This window comes from Tarenaya hassleriana, unplaced genomic scaffold, assembly GCF_000463585.1.
Source record: "Tarenaya hassleriana unplaced genomic scaffold, ASM46358v1 Cleome16, whole genome shotgun sequence".
Classification (NCBI taxonomy): domain Eukaryota; kingdom Viridiplantae; phylum Streptophyta; class Magnoliopsida; order Brassicales; family Cleomaceae; genus Tarenaya; species Tarenaya hassleriana.
Genome location: NW_010965019.1, coordinates 677,379 through 702,558, shown reverse-complemented (window position 1 = coordinate 702,558; position 25,180 = coordinate 677,379). Strand labels below are relative to the sequence as shown.

Sequence of the window (25,180 nt, the reverse complement as noted above, 5' to 3'; positions counted from 1 at the left end):
AAACACGTCCAACCATCAAGACTCTGTACTCGGGAGAATGCTTGGTGATACAGCTCACTCTTTCGTTAGTTGTAAGCTTTGGACTGCGGTGTGGGCACGCATCCACTTAAGGTGGAACCAGCGGATCGCTTGTTCATTTCTCCCTCTCCCGTAGGCAGGCATTGATTGATGAAATCTGCAATTGAACACGTGACTTGGATTCTCGCCGTTGAAGAACTCAACTTTGTATCTTCCGTAGTCTTGGATTCCCAGATTTCGGATCCCACCCAACAATTATGGTTTAGACTCGAGTCTTGCGAGAGGGCTGAGAGCTTCTGTTTTAAAACCACAAGTTTCTACCTTTTCTTATATAAAAAAAAAATCAGAATTGAAGTTTTCACATTATTGGGGGAGTCATCCAATTCTGATCGTTTCACATTATTGGGGGAGTCATCCAATTCTGATCGTTTTACACCCCCAGAGGGAAATGCAACTCCTGTTAAAAAAAAAAAAAAAAAAAAAAAAAAAACCAAGAAAGAGAAGATGGAACAACAATAATCGACCAAAGATGGTTCCAGATTCAAAGATTAAATGGCCACAAAGGCCAAAGCGTGAGAGAATTAACAATCAAAATTTTTTTAAAAAAAATTCAGCAAAGTAGGAGTAGACTTTGGAGAAATAAAAAACAATAACCTAATAATAAGAGGTTCTGCATTATCCTTACCAAATCAGGTTGGAGAGACTCAAAAGGTTTTGCTTAAGCGTTCAGTGGTTCAGCCTCTGCCGTCATCTCTTTCTCTCCTCTCCACTCTTGTGATCCTGCATTTGTCACATCACCATTTTCCAAGATGATCAACTGCTTGTTTCCGATTGGTGGATACATATACACATTCATTTTTTAAAAAGGAAAATCTCAAAAGCCTGAACAAGAAGAATCATGTACTTTATCTAGGGTTCTTGCAAATGATTATGAACTTGAATGAGGGCATATACATAAACGTGATAATGGATCTCTAAGTCTGGTAATTACTCGTTACTTGGCAAACGAATCCATCAAATGTAGGAGGTAACAGAAGACCTTCCGTTAAGAAGGGCATCTTAAGCAAGTAGAAGACTTACTTGACTTGTGAATCTCAGCGACAACCATAAGCCTCCTTTGTAAGATTGAGGCCACAAAAAGGAATATTGCGCACATTCCAAACATGACTGTCATTGGAAATGCATTCACCTTTTCCCCCAGCAAACAGAAAAGCTCAGCAAGTACGCATACAAGGAAAGAATATTCGGCTAGGAATTTCTTGGCAAGATCTTAAGGAGTGTTATTTATAGACGATAGTATGATTATCCCTAGCTGTCGATAAAGATCAAATAATCTCAGGGTGGAGACTCACATTGTACAACACAAGGCATACGAAGATGTTGAGTGGGATGCGGAAGAAGTTCATGATAGTGCTTCTGGCTTCCTCTGGGATGTATTGAGATCTCATCTTCATTATAGATGGCCAGAATATTCCCACACAAGCCTCAAACACGCAGAAACCAATCAACTGAATACACCCTGAGAATGATATGCTTCCACCTTTTACACCCGATGCCGCTACCAAGAACTGTCCGATTTTTGCATTCGGAAATTTTAGGCCATATCATATCATCAAGCCTCCTTTAATACAGAAAAACTATGAAAAGAAAAATATCGAGTTAGAGAGCCTACGCTTGTTATCACGGGGAGCATCAGAGCTGCAGAAGAGATCACAAATACAATCTGCATATAGCTTTCTACTTTTGGGGACGTAGGTGCCATCAACCGAGAGGCAATGGAGCTACCTAGCATTGAAGCCAACATGAATGTTGCGAAAATGAAACCGTGCGGGATTTCCTCGTCATTCGGGCTCAGAGCTGGAGTCCAGAGGAACACAAAGGTGTACATGGATCCTTCAAAGAGAGATTGTATGGCGCCTAGCAATGCAATTTTTTCATCTGATCCCAAATGCAAAGAAGTAAGCAGCCACAGAATCATTGTGGATTAATGCATTCATATCCTTCAATGTTTTCATCATTATATAGGAAATATAGACCAACAAGAATGATATATTAGTTAGAGGCAAATGGTTATGTTCAGAACCACGCTGGATAAGAGATTCACCAGAAGCAATTGCTGAAGCAGCGGCTTTGAACTGAGTAATCAAGTCTTTGTTCTCTGAAGGATCTCCATAATTCTCGGACCATGAAGACATTATAATGGCCATACCGATAGCAAGAAAGCAAGCTGCAGCATCAAATGGCGCAACAGGGCCCAATCCTACGGAGTCCACCAGAAAATTACCAAACAGTCCAGCTAAGATGGCCACCAGACCATTCCCAAGAAATATTGCCTTGGAGAAAGTCACTGATAGCCACTGTTGGTCAAAACCCCTCTGCACACCAAACATTACAGCAAATGATCAATCAGTAGATGAACAGGAAACATTTTGAACCGGAAGGGAACGACATTCATTCAGGACATGGGCTCACCTTGTTGTGCTCAGCAACAAGCCAAGACTCGAAGGAGGAAAACAGCAGAGAAGTGGCAATACCTCCCAAAACACGTCCAACCATCAAGACTCTGTACTCGGGAGAATGCTTGGTGATACAGCTCAGGATGTAGGTGATGCAATATGTGATGCAAGCTCTCTTCCGACCCCTAAAAGTCCAGACAGCACTCAACCACTCAAATCAAACATGGAATTGAGCATTGTACTAAGATCCTAACATTGGAAGTGAAAGGAATGCGTACTGTTTATCAGCCAGAGATCCCACAATTGTACCAAAGAGCATTGAAGATCCAAAACCAGCAATGAAGAGCTGACCGATCTCCCCTTTCCCGAAACCATATGTACTATAAAGATAGTACACATACGGACCCTGCAACCAGTCCCCGGCTAAGGCCGCAGAATAATTCGTAAATTTAGCAGCAGATTCCGTCGAGACCGAACGATAACCACCAAACATAGGCAAACAGAACCAAAGATATTGTATGACGAGACAATCAAGACAACAAAAACCAACAATACCGGCAGCATTTTCGTCGATCACAGATCGACTACAGAAAACAGCGCTGAATGCGGAAGAAGAATGCAGGAGAAGGAGATCCAGAGGGAAGGAAAGAGATCTACGAACCCATCATGAGAGAGTAGACGAGGAGATAGCTGTTCTTGAAGGAGTCGAAGGCGGGGGAAGTGGAAATGCGGTCTTTGCTGGATTTACTGAATTCCAAGGCGGCAACCACTGCCGCGAGAGCTCCGAACACCATGAAATAGAAAACCTCCATTTTCTCCGATCGATGGAAAGAGAGAGAGAGAGGAAGAAGAAAATATGTGATTTTATACAGAGCGAGGAAGGTGCTGACAAATCGCATTAAGATGAAAAAAACAAAGGGAATGGAAGTTGGTAGGTTGCGTCGGAAGTCGTGCAATCATATCAACAAAATCGCATTTAAATATGAATTGTGGGTAAAAGCCATAAAATAATAATAACCCATTGTTTTGGCAGTTTACATGTGGTCTAGTGCGAGTGATATGAAGAAGACCTCCCTCACACATAAACGAACAAACCATCACTCAGCTCCAGAAGTCTTGATTAAAGAGAGAGAACAAAACTCAAAATGCAAAATGGAACTCCACTCTCTTACGAATCAGAGGATAGAGTCAGGGGAGGGAGAGGGCAGCTCGAGCCATGGAGAGTGCGCCGTCGTAGGAATGATTACCACCGATGAAACCGCTCATATGGACGAAGACACAATCTGGGATCTCAGCGACTTTGGAGAGCTCATCGTCCCGGAGGCCCCTCCATTGCTCAGGCAGAGGCTTCCTGCTCTCAAACCTGTCCGGAGCCACTCCCACCGCCTGTACTCTCCACTGCTTCCCCCTATCGTCCTCGTATATCACGTACTTTACCACAGGTTCAGCCTTCATCTCTTGCTCCAGCTCGAACAGGTGAAGCTTCCACTGCTCACCCCACATTCTCAGATTGTCAATAATATCAAAGATTGTAAAATTACAACTCAAGAAGGAATGACAATCAAAGGTTCTTTTCGTACTTACAGGGCAGAATTTTGTCAGTACCATTATCTCACCACTCGGATCTACGCTGAATCTTTCTTCAAGACACTTCATTACAATCGATCGGGCCGGTAACCAAGATCTCGCATGAAAACGTACACTCTACATTGCAATGTAAGATAACATATCATAAGCTTATAGATATGACAGTCCAGAGAAGCTGCCATTCAAAGACTGGAAGAGAATATTTATGGCAACAAAGGCCTCACGTCTAGGAACTCATTTCCAGCTAGAACCATTGCACGTTTGAAGGCCTCATTCTCCTTCTCTTGTGACTGGTCAGGTTCAATCCAATCCAGATTTAATTTTCCAACCCTTGAAGACAGATGTGTGTTATTCACATATCTTGGAGGTTTATCAGTCTCATACTGATTAATTCCATTATCCACTGCATCAATCGCCTGACAGAATTATAGAAAAAATAAAGAAGCGCATTACTCACCCTAAACATACATATGACTAACAATGATAAACATATATGAACTGTAAACAATCTGCATATACGCAACGCAACAAAAAAATAGTATCATTGTCAAAAATGCTAGAGAAGATTGGTGACAGCAGTGACCCCAGATATACAAGACAACACTGACAAAAAGAATTTCAACCGAGACAGAAACTGGATAATCTGTGTTGTTACCTCCATGAAGCTCTTGTAGACAGCTAAAAACAACCGTTGAACATCTGGGTGATCTTGGTCGACTTTTAGTTCCTTAGCTATGATCTCCTTACCAAAGTGCTAAAGCAAACAAACAATATCCCAATAAATGGGTGGCAATAAAGAAAAAATCATCTTCTAGAAAGAATACTTGTGAGGATTTAACCATACCCTAACTTCAAAGAAAACATCATAAAGCAAAGGAACGTTCGTTCGGAGAACAGAACAGAATTACCTTGTAAACAAGACCTGCGCTGCTGAGCTTGGTGTTGAAGCCATGTCCAAATGCCTCTTCGAACCCTTTTTGGTGATGATCGTAGCGGTCTTGATTTGGGTCATATACACCGCCAACATCAAGCACTGCATCAAGTTCTGCCAGTACCTGCAATCCCACCACCAAAAGTGTAAATGACCACAACGTTTAGGGATCGTGATATTAAGCTCATCCAGCATTTCAGCAATCTCTATACAATAAGTGTTATGACGACTCATGCAACCAAACAGCTATATTTACACCATTTCTTTATGAAAAAAAACTAGATAAGCAGCTTGGCCATTCAATTACTTAGAGCTTCCATTTCATAAAATTCATCTCCATATCAAACCATCCGGCGTCCCAAACACTTTATAAGGAGATTGCAGAGACTATCCCGGAAACCAAACAAGACCCCATCATTTCCATAAACCTAAATGCGCATCCAATCTCGAAGAAATTTTCCAATCAACCAAAGAGCCTCGTTTCCATTTCCCAACAACACCTTCGTCTTACAAACACCGAGACAGAGAAGGAAATCAGAAATAAGAATCACAGAACCTACGAACAAAGTAAGGGTGTCGTACCTTGGGGTCACGAGTACGCACAATATCGGCTGAGGAGAACTTGTCGGTGAGGCGGATCATGAAGCAGCCGAGAGCTTCGTCGCAGTGGAAGCTCCCATTATGAGTGCCGACCCGTTTGACGGAGACCTCAGAGGGAGAGGAAGGAGGGGAGTAAACCCTAGCGACACCGGTGGAGGACGACATGGCTGCGAGAGGTCGAGGAAGAAAGGAGGTGAAGAGTTTCTGGTTAAACCCTCTGGAGAGCGGAAACATCACCTCCCAATGAAAACAAACGCCGATGGGCCTTCACTTGCATACCTACTTATATTCCGGCTAAATAGATTTCAGCCCATTTCCCCAACCCAATTGAATATTATGAATAATTCTTAAAACCAAAACCCAATACAATCTGGTTTCCATTTGGGACAGTTCTCACAAAACCCAAATCATCTAAATGGCAGAATTTTCCTTTTCATTTAATTAAAATGTCATTGATTTTGTTTTGAATTAGACTTCTCCAGTTCTCCACTACATAACCATATTTTTTGGATGCACCGAACAACTCCTCTGTAAAATCTATTATCGAAGAGAGTAACACACGGGTCGAATCCGTGACTGATCATTGAAGACAATAACCAAGACCAAGTCGTACAAGGTAAAGACATCAAGATGCGTAGCGTACCCAAGTCATAAACACAAGATGTTCTCTTCTTACCACATTTTCAGGGGAATTCTGTAGCTATAAAATATAGATACGTGAGCCAATGAACTCTTACTGTTCTGATCTTCTGTGTGTTTAGGGCTTGCTTGGCCGGTGAACCTCATTTCTGAGATTTTGATCACCAAATGGTAAGATTCTACTTGCCGTCTTTCTCCTTCTCCTTCTCCTTCAATGCAATGGTTACAAGCTTGTAAGACTTAGATTCAGAAAACTATGTCTAAGAGCAAACCCAACTCTATTCTTTCTGGCAGTAAAAAATCTTCTAAAAGATACACATACTCACTCAATGCACATTTTACATAAAACATTGGCTTGTAATCAGAAACGGGAAACCCTTGACCAACAGTCCCTTTTTTGCCAATTAAAAAATGAACTTTGAACACACCTCAAAATGTCCATGATTTCTGTCAAATCGGGCCCTTTTCTTTGACGAAAAATTTTCAGAAGGGTTTTTGAAGATTTGAAGTGTCTTTATATCGCCATTTGCAATGCTTGCTTCAAGCTGCATATGGGTAAAGCTACCAAGGCTCAGACTCTCATAAAATGATTTAGACAATGAAGATAGTGCTAAAGAATGAATCAGAACCTGAACATGAATTATGCCCAAGACAATGCTTGTGATGGGCAACCAGCTTTCTTCTGGGGAAATTGACAGATTTGAGCTGCCAATATTATGAGCAGAATTAAAGCAAAAAATAACCAGGAAAAGATCGAAACGGCAAACACCTGCTGTTAGGAAATTGGGCAAAGGGAGTGGTTCTTATGTGTTGCATTACGAAAGCGCATATCTTTTGAAAATATGAAGATCTTGACTTGGTTGTAAAGTGTAAGAGAAGAATAATCCTCCTCCTCCTACACACCAATTAGAACGAAGATGCCTAGTTTCTGACACCTTCTTGTCTCAGTTAGTTAAGATGAACAAAGAGATTGAAGGAAGTGTTTGCTCAGCATGTCAACAAGTGATCAATGTATAATTACACTTCTGCTCCAATTCCACAGACTCTTCTCCGATCAAATTGGTTTTCAGAGGAAGAAATTCGAAGGAGCGTACCTCAAATAGGGAAGGAGATACACAAGAGCATAAACAGCGTATCGCCTTTTACCAGTATCAAGCCAAGCGAAAACCCAACTCTGTCACATAGCAGAAAGTCGAAAGGTTACATAAACAGATGAAAATTGCAAATTTCAGAGAGAAAACGGAGGGAACCAGCCAATTGAAGAAAGGGATGAAGCTGATGATTCCCATGGCGGCCAATCTCATGTCCGTTGAGACGATCGCCGAACTGTCGTCTTCTTCTTCGTCGCCGACTCGCTTAGCCACCGGCAAAAGAAAGGAGCTGAGAATGCAGGAGCCAATGGCGGTGGCGAGGGGAGCGTCGCGGGAGAAATCCGCTCTGCATATACCTTGATCAACTTTGCTCCGCAACTAGTACATAGACACAAAAGAAGAGGAGTAAGGGGGGGGGACAACAATTTGAAGGAGAAACAAAAGGAAAAAAAAGCAAAGAAAGAAGAGGATAACCTTGTGAGGGAAAGGGAGGGGACAAGGAGAGGAAGAGCGAGAGTAAGAAAAGAGAGGAGGTTTCCGGTAAAGAGAAGGAGAGGAAAAAGAGAGAGACGCCATGAACATGATCTCCGAGAGCGGCGAAGACAGAGAGAAGTTATGACTTGAAAAATGAAATGGAAAACATTTGGGAAAGTCGAGGAGGGAGATTGAGGATATTGGGCCTCAGGTGCGTCATAATGGGCTTCATATCAGCATAGTTGCGATAGATATAACTATGAAAAAGATGCAACAGGCCGCTCCATCTATCGAGCATTTCCCAGGAACAAAATTTCAGCCAGTAATGCGCCGAAATATTAAAGGCAACTCTATTGTGTTGTGCAAGTGAGGAGAAACATTGACATACGGAATCTTGAATAACAAAATAACAATAGCTGCCGTAAAAAAATGACGACAATGCTTCTACATATATATAGTACATCCCCAATTTTCTGATAGTGAATTGAACCAAGAAAAGAAAAGAAAAGTAGATAACAGAGGAATGTTGTCTGTCACTCAATCATCATCAGATCTTGTGGTGAAGATGGGCAACCAAGTCATGAGCATCGTCAAGAAGCTTCCAAACATCGAGATGGCCAGCCATGCTGTTGCACTCCCTCATTATCTCATCCATGCTGAAATACTTCTCTATTATCGTCTTCCTTCTCTGCAGTACGCTCGCAGCTATGGCGTACAGCAACAGGTCTTCCGTAGGAGGAGCCCATCCCAGCCTGATTCTCCCCCACGTGTCGTGCTTGGCTATCCCAGCACGTATCGCTGCTTGGTCCGCCCACATCACCTCCCACAGGCACACCGTCTGCTCAAACCTCAACTCCCTCCTGAATAGAACCACCACCATTCTGTACACAAAGAAGCAGTCCTCCGCTTGCAGCTTCTCCAGGTGCCTGTACAGGTGAATGTCTTTGCTTTTTATTATTTTCGACACCAGCGTCAGCTGTGTACGTATCCCCACCTCATCAAGCCTGAAATTATGCCTTGCTTTTCTCATGAACCCAACAAAGCACCAGAATGCTAGCACATCATCTTCTATCACTGCTATTATCGGAGACAGCAGGTCGCTCATTCCTTGGCAGTATCCGATCTCTGGGTCATATATCGCGTAGGCTTCCAGGATCGCCACCAACCGTGCTGCGTGGTATATCCTGCAGGGCTCTAGGTGTTCATAGTCTTTCAGACTCACCCGAATGGCTAGCTGCCGGGCCTTTGTCTCTGACACAGCAGCTTGAGACGGCGAGTAGAGCACCCATTCGTCGTTGGCTCTCACAGCATCAAGGCGGATGATTCTCTGCCACGTCGCAAAGTCTTCATCTGTGTGGGTTTTGGGCTTTGACAGAGACAATTTCTCCTTCTCTTGCTTAACAATGTCATGAACTCCTGATTCTTCAGTGGATAGGAGAGGTGAAGTTTCAGTCTCTTGCAAGGACTCAGGTTCACTTGAATCTGAGTCGCTGGCAGAAGCATCTTCGGAGGTGACCATGCTCTTTTCTTCGCATTCCCCATTCTGCACAACAGAGTCAGAGTTCGACTGCTCTGATTCCTCCATGGAAATGGATCTCCTGGAACTAACATCTTCATGATCCCCATAATCAACAACCTGACTGAGTTCTGAGCTATCCTCTGTGTTGCTTCCATAGACACTCTGCTCTGGGGTGGATTCATTTTCATTTCGTTTCTGAGTTTGACGGCACTGCTTCCGCAGGCTTTCATATTCCTTCCTGCAGGAGATATAGAGCAGCGGAAAAAAATATATAAGGAAACGTGGAACGCATAGATTTAAGTTGAAATATAAAAAGGAAGCTTCATAATCCTCATCTCACACTGCTTCAATATATACAGGAAGATAAAGCAGCTGCAACTAAACGAGAATAGATAAACATGGTGAGTGAGGAATTGGGAGAAGCAAGACCAGAAGCCAAAATTTCTGGTGAATTTGAGGGGGAAAAAATACCGTTTCTGCTGCAGAGCAGAATCTCTTTCTTCTTTGGAGCTGTTTAAATCAAATCTGCAAGAAGTAAACAGAATGAAACTATGATGACAAAAATCTAAAGGAAAAAGTTCCTTGGTAAAGCGTTGGGATAGTAATCATCAAGCAATGAATTGCTAAAGTGATGGCTGGGGAAGGGAATCACAAGACTATGAAACCTGGAGATATGTCAAGAAAAGGACTAATCACTTATTAAATCTCTGGAAAGGAAACATAAACAATGGCCCACAGTTCAAGAGGAAGGCCATCCTGCCAAGATAATGTAGTCACTCAATTATCATCACTCAACACATAAACAGACAGTAGGTTTCTAGTGTGCAGTGTGCTATTTATTGTACAATAAGTAAAAGCAAAACGATTAAACTACACTTCAACACCATGAAGAGGTTCAATGTACACAAGGCTTATCAGAAGAAAAAAAAAACTCAAAAACCCATCAAGGATCACAAAGAGGAAGATCTAACTTCAGCCTTCGAGACACCCAAAACAGAACAAGAACACAGATGACGATTCTTACACTCCAAGGAGGAAGGGCCAAACCTCTGGTCTAATGCTTGGATCAACACCCTGAAAAGAAAATAGGAATGAATATGATGGACACATATTGGTGAAAGTAGAGTTGCAAGTTACAAATGCAGCAAAACTAATGTAAGGCAGTAAAATATAGTTTTGAGCAACGCACCCCACTGCGAACTTTCTTCAGAAATTTGATGCCTCCGTCACAGAGTCTTCCTTCTGGTGTGAAAAAACCATGCCACTGCTTAGGTTGAAGGGCATTCTTTCTTCTCCACCGTGACAAGGGTGATCTGAGACTTCCTCTGAAAAAGCAGATGAGCAGAGAATGAGGACTCGTTAATGCAAAGATGATTTCATAAACATTGAAAACATTACACAGAGAGATGTGGATTTCAAGGGAAAACATGTGATTGAATGTTGACTTTGTTCAAACAAACAAACATGGTACATTGCATGTTATCCTACACATTCATACATGTTAATGAATGCAAATACCATGCTATTCAATTGGCGCCACTAGTAAAGTCCATCAACTGTAAGAGCTTGAAGAAATGAGGAATCAACAAGTAGGTAAAATCAGATAGCTCAGAACAGTCAAGAATAATAAACCACAACAGGGAAAGGAGAAAAGCAAAACAATGCGAAGATCTCATTTGAGCCATAAATTAAAAGATTCCAATTGTATATGGTCCGCATAACTCATTGTTATATTGGCAACTTATACAGTAGTCTCACTTCTTTGGTTGTAGCAAGAGAAGAATAATTGACTACAGTTTTCAAATTTCGGTTGGTAAGATAAACTTATGAAAAGACCGTTTTTCCCAATGATCTTCCGCTCTATATAGGCTCAAGAATTATTTTGTGGGCAGAATGAAGATCAGCCTATAGGACCCTATAACTCCAACAACAATAGGACAGACAGCTATAACTGATCCACTAAACAGTACAGAGAACTTCATTTGGTTAGAGGCCCTGGAAACTGCAAGAAAGGAAGACATGGATCTAGAGCCATGAACTCACCTTAGACACAAACCGATGAGGAAGACGACAGTGACAAAGGAGCAACTACTGATAAACAGATCTCAAATGTTTTCAGGACGGAGATGAAGAAGAGAGATTCGATGGGGAAGCCGGAGAAGGCATGTGACCTGGCCCGGTGGCTGCCTAAGATGAATTCCCTTTCCCTAGCATATCCATCTATACCTATCTAACTAGTAAATCTATTGTTAACTCGGCATAAAGAAGAGCACACAAGCTTCGGTTATCCACTTTGAACATCATCATTCAGAAACACAATCAGATCCTCTGGTATTTCAATTCGAAATCTGTAGTGATTTCAACTTTTACCTACGAGAGTAGACGACCGTAGCAGCCACGGCAATTCCGGCCATGGCCGTGACGGCGACAGCTAAACCGACATTAGAAGGAGCAACAGCCGAAGACCAGAATCCGCCGCCGGAGAAGCCGTTCTTCGCAGCTCCACCGCTGCTACCCTCGGCGAACAAGATCCATCTCCCGAAGCCGCCGTCACCGGTAAAGAAGACCACCATCAACGAGAAGAAGACGATCACCGGCGCCGGCGGAACCACGGCGGCAGCTCCCTCGCACAGAGTCGTGACGAGTTTGTTCTGGCTCTTCGTCAATCGCAGTGGTCCCAACACCATCCCCCAAACTAGGGATTCGCTTTACAAAATCTCTCTTCAATTTTTCTTCACAGATTCTGATCTCTCTCTCTCTCCCCTGTCTATCTTTCCATTGAAGATAAGCTGATTTTACCACTATTTTAATCGCTGAGCTCTCTCTGCCCCCCCTCCCCTGAGAGATTGCTTCCTTCGGCCACAGGAAACAGACGAGGAAAGCGCATGTCTTCGCGGTTTTGGGCTCAATTTTGTAATGGGCCCTTCAATCGTTTGACTAATTTTTCCCTTTTGGGGGGGTAAAAAGTCAATTATAGTACTGTAGGTTATTTTTCTAATAGTTTCAAAACTTTAGGGGTGCAATTACACGTACATAACACGGGTTGAATACATGATTTTCCGCGGAAAGCCACTGAATGTCTGAAACGTGTCGCTTTGCTTTGCCATAGCCATTCTCCATAGTGGACCAATGGCGAGAGCCGCCTTTGCCTCCTCAGCTCCGGTAACCAGCGTACGTTGTCTCCGGCGACCGGTCTCTGCCTCCTCCGCCGGGGATTCGTGGACCCCGGAGACGCGCCGCCACGACCACCAGCGGTCCCTCGAGGTCATCGGCGGCGGGAGCGACCGTTTCTTTCCGGCGCTGAAGGAGTACCTCGTTAAGCCCTATGAGCCTTTTCCTCTGGTCGGATTCAACCGACATGTGGAGACCATCTTCGCCGCATTCTTCCGCTCCGTTCCCGCGGTCAGGCTCCGCCGGGAGTGCCTCATTACGACGGACGGCGGATCCGTCGCTCTCGATTGGGTAGCCGGAGATGAGCGCAGCCTCCCTCCCAGTTCTCCAGTCCTCATTTTGCTGGTATAGAAACCTTTGATGCTTTCCGTTTACTGTTTGATTATGGAACAGTTTAGTCAATTCCTGATAATTGAATGAGAAATGGTGCGCGTTTGGTTGTCTCTCGTATCTTCTTTTACGCGCTCGTCAGTCTCTATCGAATATAGTGATGCCACTGAGAGACTGTAGGATTTAGGACTCAGAGTAACATTCCCAACTGAAGTCTTTACATTGCAACTAAGATTTACTGTGAGTGTCCCGGAAAGTTTCGTACTTCCTTTGTCCTGTGCTTAGTACAGTTGATGGATAATTGGAGTGGTATTTTGAGCAGCCAGGTTTAACAGGAGGGAGTCAGGATTCGTATGTGAGGCATATGTTGTTGGGGGCTAAGAGCAAAGGCTGGCGTGTTGTCGTGTTCAATAGCCGTGGTTGTGGAAATAGCCCTGTCATTACTCCTCAGGTCTGATTCGAGATTACTTTAGTCTTTTTTCTTGTTGACATTGGTAGCAGAAGTGTGTCGTTTCTTATTACATGGACGACCGTTTAGCCCTATCTCTTAGCATCTTATTTTTCCAGGGATCGGTCAACTGAACAATGTGTGTTTTTTAATGGTACTGATAGTGCAGTTCTACTCGGCTTCATTTTTAGGAGATATTCGTGAAGTAGTTGCCCATGTCGGCAACAAATACCCTAAAGCCAACTTGTATGCTGTAGGATGGTCTCTTGGGGGAAATATTCTTGTGCGCTATCTGGGTAAGGTGAGCCCACGTGGGATATCTATGCCCTACACTTTAATCCACAGAGCAGGGCTGTGGTTACTTATCACTCATGCCACTTTGTGGAACTAGATAGATGATTAAACACTGTTTGTTTTCTAGAGCCCCTCCCAGTCCCAGGTTTGGCTGCAATAGTTTGCCCAACGTCCACAAACAATCCTAAGCTATGGTTCCTTTTCTTCTCTGTCAGGAATCTCATAACTGCCCACTTTCTGGAGCTGTGTCACTGTGCAATCCTTTCAATTTGGTCATAGCTGACGAAGACTTCCGTAAGGGATTTAACAATGTTTACGACAAGGCTCTCGCAAGAGCTCTGCGTAGAATCTTTAGAAAGTAAAAAAATTTGCATCCTGGGCTCATTTTCCAATAGTGATGTTATCTTTGTTCTGCAAGTTAGTCATGGTCACCGGCAGTACTCATCTTGCTGCAGGCATGCTCTTCTTTTTGAAGACATAGGAGGTGAATTTAACATTCCCATGGCTGCAAATGCCAAGACTGTGCGAGACTTTGATGAAGGTTTAACCCGCGGTGAGCTCCCTATCTGCTTTTTAAGTTTCTTATTACTGTAATGTCTCGGAATGAAAAAAGAAAGAATTTTGAGGTAGATTTTGATGCACACAAAGCTGCAACAGGATCTCCTGACAGAGTTTTTTTCTTTCTTTTATCTAATCTAACAGTGTCATTCGGCTTCAAATCTGTGGATGACTACTATTCCAACTCAAGCAGCTCAGACTGTATCAAATATGTCAATACTCCTCTGCTTTGCATTCAGGTGAAACCCATATCCCTTTCTAAAGTCTATGCTAAACATCTACTTCCCACCATTGAGTTTTTTTAGGAGTATATATTATACCTTCTCAAGCTGTCTATGTCCTGGGGGTGTAAAGCAGTTAGGCAGACGAGTGTTGTCCTGAGTTAAAGCTCTCACTTGGCTCATAATCGATTATGCAGGCAGCAAATGATCCAATTGCGCCCAACAGGGGGATACCTCGCGAGGATATAAAGGTGAAATCCCAACTGCTTGGTGGTAGTATCATGCTAAGTCCATGGAATGGAAGATGATATTCTTATTATTATGACATGTATCAGGGAAATCCCAACTGCTTGTTGGTAGTAACCCCAAAAGGAGGGCATTTGGGGTGGGTGGGGGGTGCTGAATCTCCAACGGGAGCCCCTTGGACTGATCCTCTTGTTATGGAATTCCTTCATCATCTTGAGACAGGAGCTGACGTTGCTTCTTCTTCCTCCTCTGGCCCCGAGAGTTTGCAGATTCCTTTGGATCATCATATACCCGTGTAGTCAGTTGCTACTCCCTCTTCAGACATTCTCAATGGATATGGAGAGGGCTACTTGTAGAATTCAAGAGGCCGCCTGCCCGGTTTCCTAAACTAGTATGCCCTCTCTGAGACTATTTCATTCTAAGAAAACAAAAGCATATAATTCTATTGAATTTGCATTGCCCTTCACTAAATTTGTTAGATATCTTGGCATCGTAATTTGAATTGTATATCAAACATTGCAATCAATCTTTATACTTCTTAGATACCATGGGGAATTGGAGCACTTGCCAAATGTAAAATAGGGTCCGAAACCCGTTCCAAATCCCTCTGAAAAATATTTACGAAAAAATTTGCATTTTCGGCTCGGGTTTAAACCGGATTCTGGTTTGATAGGGTTAAGCTCGTCCAGGCTTGGGGCTAGTCCTAATATGCTCTCTTTCTTCTCCATGGACGACGACGGCCACCACACACACCCTGTCTCTCATCTGCCTTTCTCTCGCCGCCGGTAAGTCTCTTCTTCTTCTTCCCGTCCGGGTTGACGAGAGTTGCGTCTCGTCTGCCGCCTCCCTCTGTTGACGACGGCCACTGTCTCTCTCTCTCTCTCGTTTGTCGACGACGACGGCCACCCGTCTGTCTCTCTGTCGACGACGGTCGAATATATACTGGCTGAAGGTCTACCGGTTTCAGACACCCTAGAACTGAACTTATCTCTGCAGTTCTTGTCTCCATGGCAGATCTATGCCTTAACTTTCATGGCTTCTGTCACTATTCCCTTCATCTCTTTTCAAATGTCTGCGCTTGTTATTGGGAAATTGCTCGTTTGGTTTTGTCTTGTTATCGAGAGATTACTGGTTTTGGTTTTGAATTAAACTTGAAGATTTTTAAAGATTTTATCTTCTGTCGACAACTTTTTTTTTGTATTTTTTATATTATGTTATATAATATATTTATCAAATGAGATTTGATTTGCTGTCTATCTGCTTTTTGTTTACAACTAATTTTGTTTTGTTTTGAATTTACAGAGTTTTTTATAAAAAAAAAGTATCCGGAACCCGAACTCTATAGGGTCGGGGTTTAAGCCTGATTTTATAAATTTGAACCCCGAATCCAAACCAGATACTCTCGGACCGACTGCACACTTCGAATCGGGTCGATTGACACCCTAATGAAAGATAACCAATGAAGGAATATGTTTGGTTGGAAAAAAAAACTATAATCGGATTTTTTGGAGTTTTTAAAATCTAAAAACCAAAAAAAACTATATTCAAAGTTTTTACAAATTTGAAAAAACATTTTATAAAAAAAATTATTGAAAAATTTTCAAATATTATAAAATCCCAGAACTAAAAACTAAAAATCAAAATCCAAAAAATTAAAACCAAAAATCCCTTGTATGAAAAAGGCAATGCCCACTAATAATCATGCCCTTCACCCAAAAACACAATAAATAAATGGAAAAACGAGGAATCCTTAATCCGTTTAAGATCTATCGCCGCTGTTGCGTATGTAGTTTGGGTCTCGCCGTCGTTCCTGATTATCTTCCGATATCTTCGCCCTCTGATGCCATTATCTCTGTCGGTTTCCGCTTTCCCACTGGTAGGACTCTCTGTTATTCTCCACCACCACCATCTCTATCGTCTTCGTTCGTCGGCTGATCTCCAGATCTTGTTTGTCGAGGGCAATTACAATCACGTCTTTGGAGTCGGTTTGGTGATTAAAGATTGTTACTTTCCTGCGTTTCCGGTTTGCGCTAATACGTATTTCAACTTCTTGTGTCAGCCGATTGGTTTGGAGGGTTAGGGTTGAAGTAGTGAATCGAGCTCGGTGATGGATTCGTCGCAGAACGCTACTTCTGGGATTGGTGGGAGCGGGAGCAATGGTACGATGAGCTATCAAACAAGCGATGGGGCGGCGGCTGCGGTGGATGATCCGAAGGAGAACCTGAACCAAGTCATAAACTCCATTCAGAAAAATTTGGGACTCCTCCACCAACTATACCTTACTGTCTCTTCATTCAATCCTGCGTCCCAGCTGCCTCTCCTCCAGCGCCTGTAAATTTGATATTTTCTTGGGTTTTCATGTTCTCTTCAAGATTGATCCTTTCTTGGGTTTTCATGTTTTCTGTCTTAGTTGGGCTGGGTGTCTTTTTTTAATGCAAAAAAGTATTGTGTTTTTGCAGCAATTCTCTTGTGATGGAGTTGGATAACATGGCCAAGTTGTCCGAGAAGTGCAACATTCAAGTGCCCATGGAGGTTCTCAAGTGAGATAGAAATCCACCCCCCAACAAAGAACATATTAGGAGGTCCTTTTTTTTCTTTCTTTTGTTGCTTGTTTGATGACGTTTGTGATGTTGATTGCCTGTTCAGTTTAATTGATGATGGGAAGAATCCGGATGAGTTCACAAGGGATGTTATAAATAGCTGCATAGCCAGAAATCAAGTCACAAAGGGCAAGACTGACGCTTTTAAGGTTAGTTTTTGCTGGATTTGATCTTGTTTGCTATGTTTCTTGTACAGTAGTTTCTTTTTTTTTTCATTTATAATGTATTGTGTGTGGTTTGGACAGGGATTGAGAAGGCATCTTCTGGAGGAGCTTGACCAAGTGTTTCCCGATGAAGTCGAGACTTATAGAGAGATCCGTGCTACTTCTGCTGCCGTAAGTTGTAAACTTCCTTTTTCTACATTTGATATATGATATTCTATTTTAACATCCCCACATATATATTATAGATATTGCAAGTCATGGTGGTGATGTTTACTTCTCATATGAATACAGGAAGCAAAACGACTGGCTCAATCCCAGAATATGTTGCCAAATGGGGATTTGAAAGTGGAGAATAATGAGGTATAAAGAGTCCATTTATTTACCTTTGCAGCAAATTATATATAAACTCTGAGTATAGATCATTATGTATGTACTACAGCCTTGAGTTCGCCTGAATTTCTATAAAATATCAATCAGTTCTCTTCAGCACTGCCCCATGTTTCTACTTGTAGTTTGAAAATTCTCACTGCATCTTCTGCTCTGAAAGGGGAGAGGGGTTTCCATGCAGATGTATATAATCCATGTTTTTTGTAGGATGGTTTTGAAGTTCTTGCTCGCCAAAACTGTGATTTGAGTTTTGAACTAAAAAGGAAGGGATATTGATATAGAGGTTAAAATGACATTTTTGAAGTTCTTTGGGGTCTGATTGAGTTGTGATGATACACGAGAATTGGCGTTGGACAGGTAGAGAATACGTATTGCTTTGCATTTGACCAAACCACGTACATGAATGAATGCACGCATGCATGCATGCAGATTTGTGGTTACAATCTTCTGATTTCGCCTGCATCAGAGTCCCTCGTTCCTATGTTAGACATGTTATGTGATAGTCAGTCTTGACATGGTTGCCCCTTCCCCATTACAAAAATGTCTCTTCATTAGCTACCGAAACCTTAATAATGGTCTTTGGGGTTTTTTACTTGATAAAGCATGGTATTAGACATTTAAGGTTTTGGTCTCTTTTGCAACGTCGTTTTGCTATTGGAACAGAATATGGTCAGCTTTTCATTCAACCACTCCCTCTTCACATCTTTCTCCTCGTGAGAGAGTGGTCTTTTACCCAATGTTTGATAAGTAAATACCATTAACTGATTGGTGAAATTTTGAGATTGAGTTTTAACCAACTGGAACTGTTACTAAAACTTAATGTGATTTGTCCACGCTGAAAAAAGACGAAGAATCTATAATAGGTGGTGTGGCATGTGAATGTCACGTGATGTGTCATTTTCCATTCATTCATTCATTCATTCAACTCAAATGACATGCTCATCAAATACAACCACGTAATCATGCTGTAATTATTCGATTCCTTCCAACTTGCAGTGTGGATAAATTAGAATGCTATAAGAAGAAAATCAATCAGGATTGACTTTTTCAACAGGCAGTCACGTGGCTTGATTTCCCCTTCTTTGTCGTCGTCTGTAAAAAAAGAAAAACGATATTAATAATTTTTTTTTTTATCAGCAATGGGCCTTAATTAATTTATCTTGGAAAGAAGTTCTTTCTTGTAAAAAATATAAACTGAGTGTGGTAACTGTTTCGGGTGATGAGTTACCCCATGAAGCATTTGAGAGTGCAAATTTTCCATGTTAATTTTATAGCCATCGAGATTAGATTAGCGTTACATACCAAATGACGGTATATACTCGTAACGAATTTACAGCATAAGAGAGAGATTGGGGTCCACCGAATTTTACGACTTTATATTTTGTCCTTCTCTTTTTTTTTTCGACTGCCTTTTTAATTTGATTTATTTTCGATTTTCCACAATCTTGAGTGTACGTCGTCCCTTCCCATAATCTTTCACTCGTTTTATTTCGTCACCGTATATATCACTTTCTCTAGAGCGCTGAAACCTCTCTATTGGAAAGCTAGGGTTTTTGTGGAGGGGTGAAGCTTTTATCTATTTTTTTTTTTTTTTGATGAATGTATATTGAGGGGAATGTTGTCTGGCTCGAGGCCCTTGACCACAGATCTCTCGCCTTATTATTTCATTTCATCGGATAAACAAACCTATGGTGATTGATCTTCAATGTTAATGACGTCGGACCAGGCTTCATCCCCCCCAATTGCTGCTTCTTATTCATGTCTGGGTCTGATACAGGTATGCTATGGCATGTTCTTCATGGTTTTCCATTTTCAGGTCATCAAGGTTTTAGATGCCACTTAATTTCCATATGTTTCTTTGAGTCAGAGACCAAATAGAGCCATCAATTTACACTTTCCGTCTGTATGCTGTCAATGAATTAATTAGGGCTTTCTCCCAAGATTCAGCTAATCAACTCTTCTATATGGGTCTGATGAGTTACCGATTGAGCACGTGATGATTTGTTTCAACATGACTTTTATATGTATATGTGTGCATTTTTCTGTTGGATTAATCGTAAATGGATCGAATTTTTTATTAATCATCATGGACCCGTTTCCAGTCCCATTTAAAATTACTAATTACTCCACTGCCATATAGTTTGGAATCCACTTCGCTATCATCTTCATTTTTTCCACGCCGGGTTTAAGTTTATGGATTTAATTACCAAGTATGATTAATGGCTGCAAAGGTCCAGCTTTTCATCAAACAAAAACTATTTGTCAGTTTCGTGAAAAACGATATATATATATATACACATATACATATACACACCATTATGCGATGTACTATATTATATGCGTGTGTGTGTGTGACATAGAAAAAGAAAGAAGGAAAGGTAAGATGTGCTTACAACTTTTCAAGAGAAGAAGGAAGAGTGGGAATGGATTCTTGCAAATGCTTTTGGGGAAACGTATGACTCACACTTGTTTCATCATCAAACAAAGGTGAAAGAAATAATCGATATTTCACTCTGTCGAATATTTTCTCCTTCTCACTTTTGGTTCAGTGTTTCTCTCTTTATATATGTATATGTCAGTATATGTGTATATACACACACACATAGTTTGAAGAGAGAGAGAGAGAGTGTGTTTTGCTGTGATGAAGTTTGCAGTTCATACATTATATGGAATCGATTCGTCCTTTTTTTTTCACTTTTGGGCACGGAAATCGATCCGTTCTAAAAGATGACCGAATCCTTATATCGATAGCAGAATCAAGTAGGAGCTTTTAAATTTCTTTTTTAGATCACATACATGTATACACATGCATATTATTATTATTTGGTATATTGGGGAATGTTAACATGACAAGATATTTGGCTCATATGCACATGCAGATGTGGTGATGATCTTAAGGCATGAACTTGATCACTCAAACATGCATGGAAGGATTGATGAGGTGGCTGCCAACTCAGCTAGCCGTTTCCCACTTTCCATGAATCAAGATCTAAATCTACAAGATTGATTCAAGATAGAAGATTGCATTCCATACATATATATAGTAGCCGTTTGTGATTTATATTCTTGCCTTATTTCTTTGATTCTATATATATATATATATTATGTACATTGACCAAAAATAATAACAAGATTTGGAGAATTATTCTCCACAATTTGCAAACCTTTTGACATTATACTTCTTTCACTCTCGAACCTATTTGTTACTCTACCTAAAACACTCTCTGATATATTCAAATATATCACAAGCACTAGAAAAAGTGACATGGTATCAGAGCCTGGTTCGAGGTAAGTGTTTGTGATATGAATCTTGTTTATTTCTTTCTAATTTTTCGCTGTGAAATCAGGGAATAAGACCACCAAAAGCTCTGCCCTCTCGGTCTAAATAAAACCGAAGAGGAGAACCACAATGGCAAAGTATGTATTGTCTCATGAAGACTACAAAATAGTTGCAACATTTGAGTATATTCGAAAATTTCGAATAATTGAAGATGCTCGGGGGATGATAGATGAAGATGAGAGGGATCATGCAAATGAGGCTGTGTGGATCGAACTCAACAATCTCCACCCGGATTTAAGCATCATGCAACGTAAGATTTTTATGTTTCTCGGTATACTTAGTGGTAAATTCAATAAACTAACCATGCAGGTCTTAACTTCAAAAGAATCACTCACCATACAAGAGGTGAGATCTTTGTGGGTTAAAGATCATTTGGCTCGATGGAATGAAACCACGAATTACTCAGAGAATGAGCTTACGGAGATGACAGTCCGAGAATTCTTTTTAACTCATATGAAGCCTACAATGGTGAGTTATGGAGAATGGATAGATTATCCTTATGATAATTGGGATCCATGCTCTCTTATGACCGAAAATGAAACAACGTTGGCCGAAAATAAAACAAATATAGTCGAGAATGAGTATATGGATGAGGAAGAAAATGCAAGCAATGAAGTAGGTTCTAACACATTGGAGACAAAGGTAGAAGAAGAAGAAGGGAGAGCGGAGTCGTCCATGGAGTTAGATGATCCCAAGACGGAGGCAAAGAACCCCAAAGAGGAGGCACAACTCATGGAGACCAAACTCCTACCCTATTCGTCACCTCAAACCAATCCACGAGCCATCTTCATATTCATACACAATCGGGATCACCATGCACCCAATAAAACTTGGATTCGATTTAAGGGGGAATCGAAAATAAATCTTCAAAATAAAGGTAAGCTCTCATATTCATTCAAATGTGACACTAATGTTGATTTTATTGAATTACAGATTTTAAAACCAAAGGAGCCATCTTGGAGGATACTTGAACAAGTCCTTATGACCAATAAGGAGTTGTTGAGCCGTTTGTTAACATGCTCAAGGAAGAACAATGGCTACCATGGAATCGTGGATGAACTAAGAGCAACATTTCAAAGATTCGATGACATCCAAAAATGGCGAAATTGGAAGAGTACAAAAAAAAAAATTATTCGCTCTTCAAGATTGGACTTTCGAAAAATCTTCAAGCCAATCTTGAGGGGGAATGTTAACATGACAAGATATTTGGCTCATATGCACATGCAGATGTGGTGATGATCTTAAGGCATGAACTTGATCACTCAAACATGCATGGAAGGATTGATGAGGTGGCTGCCAACTCAGCTAGCCGTTTCCCACTTTCCATGAATGAAGATCTAAATCTACAAGATTGATTCAAGATAGAAGATTGCATTCCATACATATATATAGTAGCCGTTTGTGATTTATATTTTTGCCTTATTTCTTTGATTCTATTTATATATATATATATATATATATATGTACATTGACTAGAATAATAACAAGATTTGGAGAATTATTCTTCACAATTCTCAAACCTTTTGACATTATACTTCTTTCACTCTCGGATCTATTTGTTACTCTATCTAAAACACTCTCTGATATACTCAAATATATCACAAGCACTAGAAAAAGTGACAGGGAATCTGATCTACAGCCCTTCGGGGCGGATACCGGACACTGTAACGCCTTTCAGCCCAATAGATCGGGCGGAAACGACATCTGACAGTATCGCGAACAGTAAAACCTTACTCCCACGCGCAAGAGCCTGCAACATACACGTGAGAGGTAAATCAGTCATAACTGACAAATGACAGGTGAATGGTAAGGAATCGAACCCTCAACCTCTCGGTATGTTGACCATGCTCTTTACCAAGTCATCTGGGTTTTTCCCTATACATGCATATTATACCTAGCAAATGCCAAATTATTCAAAAAAAAAAACAGATATCTTTGTAAAATGGACAAGAAGTAATCCTAACATGTAGACGTGTACGATGTTTTCGATGTCTAAGTAATACTTGTTTCCAACAAAACATGACCGGTGTTTTACAACAAGGATGATATTAATTGATCTATGTTATACAATATGATAGAAAAAGCGAATGCCAAACTTTTCGTAATTAAAGTAATCAATATGCGACTTGGAAGCCGTATATCTACAGAAAAAGCAGGTGCAAATACATAGGCTTCGATTCTTCTCCTTCACTGAAAAAAAATAGAGAAGATTCTCAAAGGCAGGACCTCCGCCAAATCTCCTCCAGCTCCCTGGCGAACTCCTTCTGTCTGCCCACGACGATGGTGATGTGATCCATGTCGTTGACTACGTTGACTCTAGCACGTGGCACTCTCCTCTTGAAGTTGTGGCTACAATCCACAGGGATGACCTCGTCCCTGCTTCCATGGAAGATGCTGACGTCACAGTCCACGTTGTCGCGGACAAAGTCCAAGTAGGCGTCCAGTTTACTTCCCGTGCCGAATATGATGTTGTGCAACGTGTGCCATGACGCGTTGTGCGTATGGCAGAAGAACCCTTCTATCAAATACGTTCGAATCCTGCATATATTATTGTCCCGTTGCTTTCAATTTTTTTTTGTTATAATATTATTGCCTAGCCATCCTTTAAAATTTTAGATGTGGAAAATCCAGACGGATGTTTTTTTTTTATAACGTTACCACATATTTTGATAGCCGTTGCGGACCAACTAATCAGATAGCTTCGTAACACCTCAAAATTCAATTTTAATAAAAATAATAATATGAAAGCAAGACAATTTTTTTTAACGTTATCTGATATAAATAAACAAGTATTTTGTCAAACATGTTGGTGTTAGATATGTTCTTTCTATATTTTGTCCATTAATGATTGATTAGTAATGAAAGGGTTACCTGTTGCGGGTGAGGAGTCTGGTGAGAAGATCCAACAGGCGATGGTTCTTGCAAAGCAAAAGACTCACTGTCCGGCTGATGTGTTCGTACCAACACGCCACCGAAGCACCGAAGGATATCGGCGGCCACACCTCCTTCGGAGCCACCTTTCTCATCACGTACCCCGTCGCCTCCACTCCCTTTGGCACCGCGTAGTACGGCTGCGTGCGTTTTTCATTTTCCTTTATCAATATACTGACTGGAACAGCCAGAGCTTTTTCCCAAAAAAAAAAAAGAGGAGGAACGTACAGGGGCGAGTAAGGTGAGGGACTTGATGGAACCGGGATGTCTGACGGCGAGGGCAATAGCCAAAATGCAGCCCAAGGAGTGAGCCACGACGTGGAATGTTTTCAGCCTGAACTCGGAGATCACTGACCTCTCGATCATGTCCAAGTGCTCTCTCAAGGTGTACAACGAGTCGTTTGGCTTCGGACTTCTCCCATATCCCAACAGGTCTATCGCTATCAGCCTGTACTTGGATTTCGTTGTTTCTGTAAAGTTTGGGAACACCGTCTCCGTCCAAAACGCTGACGATGATAAGAACCCGTGGATGAACACCACGTTTTCTTGCGCCTTGCTATCTGCATGTTCCAACATTATTTATTGTTTTATTCGCAAGCATGCAGTCAACATCTACGATAACAACATTGCAATTACCCAAATATTAGATAGATTGCATTACATATAAAGGGCCACACTTTGCATGCTGCATCGTACATCTCCCCGCACCAATACACGAGCAAACAGAGCATAACTTGGATTTACTACAATGTCCATGTACGTAAATGTGCATATATATATTGGTGAAGTCAATTACCTTTGGGTTGTTGAACTCTTACAAAGAGTGAATCTTTTGAAGAAGAAACCCATGAAATGCAAAACCCACAATGGCAATCGGACCATCTTGGTACTCTCTGCAACTTCTCCACCACAGTTGAACTAACTGTCACATACCTCCTCTTACTCTTCCTTTGATCACAAGATTTCTCAACATGGTGATTGAAACGACCCTTGAAGCATTTCGCAAAGCTCACGAGCTTGGAGAGCCTTGTCGGAAGAGAAGGGCGTGAATAAAGTGTATCTGAGATCTCGTCAAAATGGATCTTCGTGCTTGTAAGCGACACAACCTTCGAGTACTCGCCTCTTTCCGAGACAATAATCCTGCCGGACCCGCCGTCGGAAGGTTTGGCTGGGGG

The 25,180-nt window shown here is 41.5% G+C and overlaps 8 protein-coding genes across 10 annotated transcripts in view; 3 read left to right on the top strand and 5 right to left on the bottom strand.

The window, feature by feature from the left end:
• Positions 1–523: 523 nt before the first annotated feature.
• On the bottom strand, positions 524–3,400 carry LOC104809308 (molybdate-anion transporter). Its single transcript, XM_010535248.2, has 8 exons — positions 3,136–3,400; positions 2,753–2,897; positions 2,491–2,659; positions 2,123–2,393; positions 1,691–1,956; positions 1,371–1,586; positions 1,099–1,207; positions 524–798 (listed from the first exon to the last, which is right to left on the bottom strand). Exons 1-8 carry the CDS (start codon positions 3,371–3,373, stop codon positions 737–739), a joined length of 1,476 nt encoding a protein of 491 aa, XP_010533550.1. The 5' UTR covers positions 3,374–3,400; the 3' UTR covers positions 524–736.
• A 61-nt stretch (positions 3,401–3,461) lies between these two features.
• Positions 3,462–5,852, bottom strand: LOC104809309 (UPF0160 protein). Its single transcript, XM_010535249.1, has 6 exons — positions 5,575–5,852; positions 4,970–5,116; positions 4,717–4,815; positions 4,286–4,477; positions 4,059–4,178; positions 3,462–3,962 (listed from the first exon to the last, which is right to left on the bottom strand). Exons 1-6 carry the CDS (start codon positions 5,824–5,826, stop codon positions 3,663–3,665), a joined length of 1,110 nt encoding a protein of 369 aa, XP_010533551.1. The 5' UTR covers positions 5,827–5,852; the 3' UTR covers positions 3,462–3,662.
• A 286-nt stretch (positions 5,853–6,138) lies between these two features.
• LOC104809306 lies at positions 6,139–7,959 on the bottom strand. Of its 2 annotated transcripts, none has more exons than XM_010535247.1 (6): positions 7,797–7,959; positions 7,482–7,700; positions 7,326–7,405; positions 6,861–6,936; positions 6,660–6,776; positions 6,139–6,434 (listed from the first exon to the last, which is right to left on the bottom strand). In XM_010535247.1, the coding sequence occupies exons 1-6, from the start codon at positions 7,902–7,904 to the stop codon at positions 6,411–6,413; spliced, it is 624 nt and encodes a 207-aa protein (XP_010533549.1). In that variant the 5' UTR covers positions 7,905–7,959; the 3' UTR covers positions 6,139–6,410. The 2 variants fall into 2 exon arrangements, with proteins under 2 accessions (XP_010533549.1, XP_010533548.1); XM_010535246.1 differs by having other exon boundaries at positions 6,139–6,440; positions 7,797–7,958.
• A 212-nt stretch (positions 7,960–8,171) lies between these two features.
• Positions 8,172–12,193, bottom strand: LOC104809305 (GTPase-activating protein gyp7). The gene is made up of 5 exons (XM_010535245.1): positions 11,686–12,193; positions 10,505–10,640; positions 10,340–10,389; positions 9,787–9,840; positions 8,172–9,553 (listed from the first exon to the last, which is right to left on the bottom strand). The coding sequence occupies exons 1-5, from the start codon at positions 12,000–12,002 to the stop codon at positions 8,344–8,346; spliced, it is 1,767 nt and encodes a 588-aa protein (XP_010533547.1). The 5' UTR covers positions 12,003–12,193; the 3' UTR covers positions 8,172–8,343.
• Positions 12,194–12,350: 157 nt separating this feature from the next.
• On the top strand, positions 12,351–15,128 carry LOC104809304 (embryogenesis-associated protein EMB8). Of its 2 annotated transcripts, XM_010535243.2 has the most exons (8): positions 12,357–12,831; positions 13,139–13,267; positions 13,434–13,565; positions 13,774–13,916; positions 14,014–14,111; positions 14,261–14,355; positions 14,535–14,588; positions 14,673–15,128. In XM_010535243.2, the coding sequence occupies exons 1-8, from the start codon at positions 12,445–12,447 to the stop codon at positions 14,880–14,882; spliced, it is 1,248 nt and encodes a 415-aa protein (XP_010533545.1). In that variant the 5' UTR covers positions 12,357–12,444; the 3' UTR covers positions 14,883–15,128. The 2 variants fall into 2 exon arrangements, with proteins under 2 accessions (XP_010533546.1, XP_010533545.1); XM_010535244.2 differs by lacking the exon at positions 13,434–13,565 and having other exon boundaries at positions 12,351–12,831.
• A 1,189-nt stretch (positions 15,129–16,317) lies between these two features.
• LOC104809303 (mediator of RNA polymerase II transcription subunit 10b) lies at positions 16,318–17,833 on the top strand. The gene is made up of 6 exons (XM_010535242.2): positions 16,318–16,459; positions 16,643–16,914; positions 17,043–17,123; positions 17,230–17,332; positions 17,429–17,518; positions 17,639–17,833. Exons 2-6 carry the CDS (start codon positions 16,691–16,693, stop codon positions 17,711–17,713), a joined length of 573 nt encoding a protein of 190 aa, XP_010533544.1. The 5' UTR covers positions 16,318–16,459; positions 16,643–16,690; the 3' UTR covers positions 17,714–17,833.
• Positions 17,834–20,952: 3,119 nt separating this feature from the next.
• LOC104809301 lies at positions 20,953–22,564 on the top strand. Its single transcript, XM_010535240.2, has 2 exons — positions 20,953–21,542; positions 22,008–22,564. The coding sequence occupies exons 1-2, from the start codon at positions 21,144–21,146 to the stop codon at positions 22,308–22,310; spliced, it is 702 nt and encodes a 233-aa protein (XP_010533542.1). The 5' UTR covers positions 20,953–21,143; the 3' UTR covers positions 22,311–22,564.
• A 501-nt stretch (positions 22,565–23,065) lies between these two features.
• LOC104809302 (probable lysophospholipase BODYGUARD 2) overlaps positions 23,066–25,180 on the bottom strand; it is a 2,452-nt gene continuing 337 nt past the window's right edge. The window contains exons 2-5 of the mRNA XM_010535241.2: positions 24,802–25,151; positions 24,234–24,565; positions 23,946–24,145; positions 23,066–23,612 (exon numbers count right to left, since the gene is read on the bottom strand). Coding sequence (XP_010533543.2) covers positions 23,288–23,612; positions 23,946–24,145; positions 24,234–24,565; positions 24,802–25,151 — 1,207 coding nt within the window. The 3' untranslated portion in view covers positions 23,066–23,287. The remainder of the gene's footprint in view (positions 23,613–23,945; positions 24,146–24,233; positions 24,566–24,801; positions 25,152–25,180) is intronic.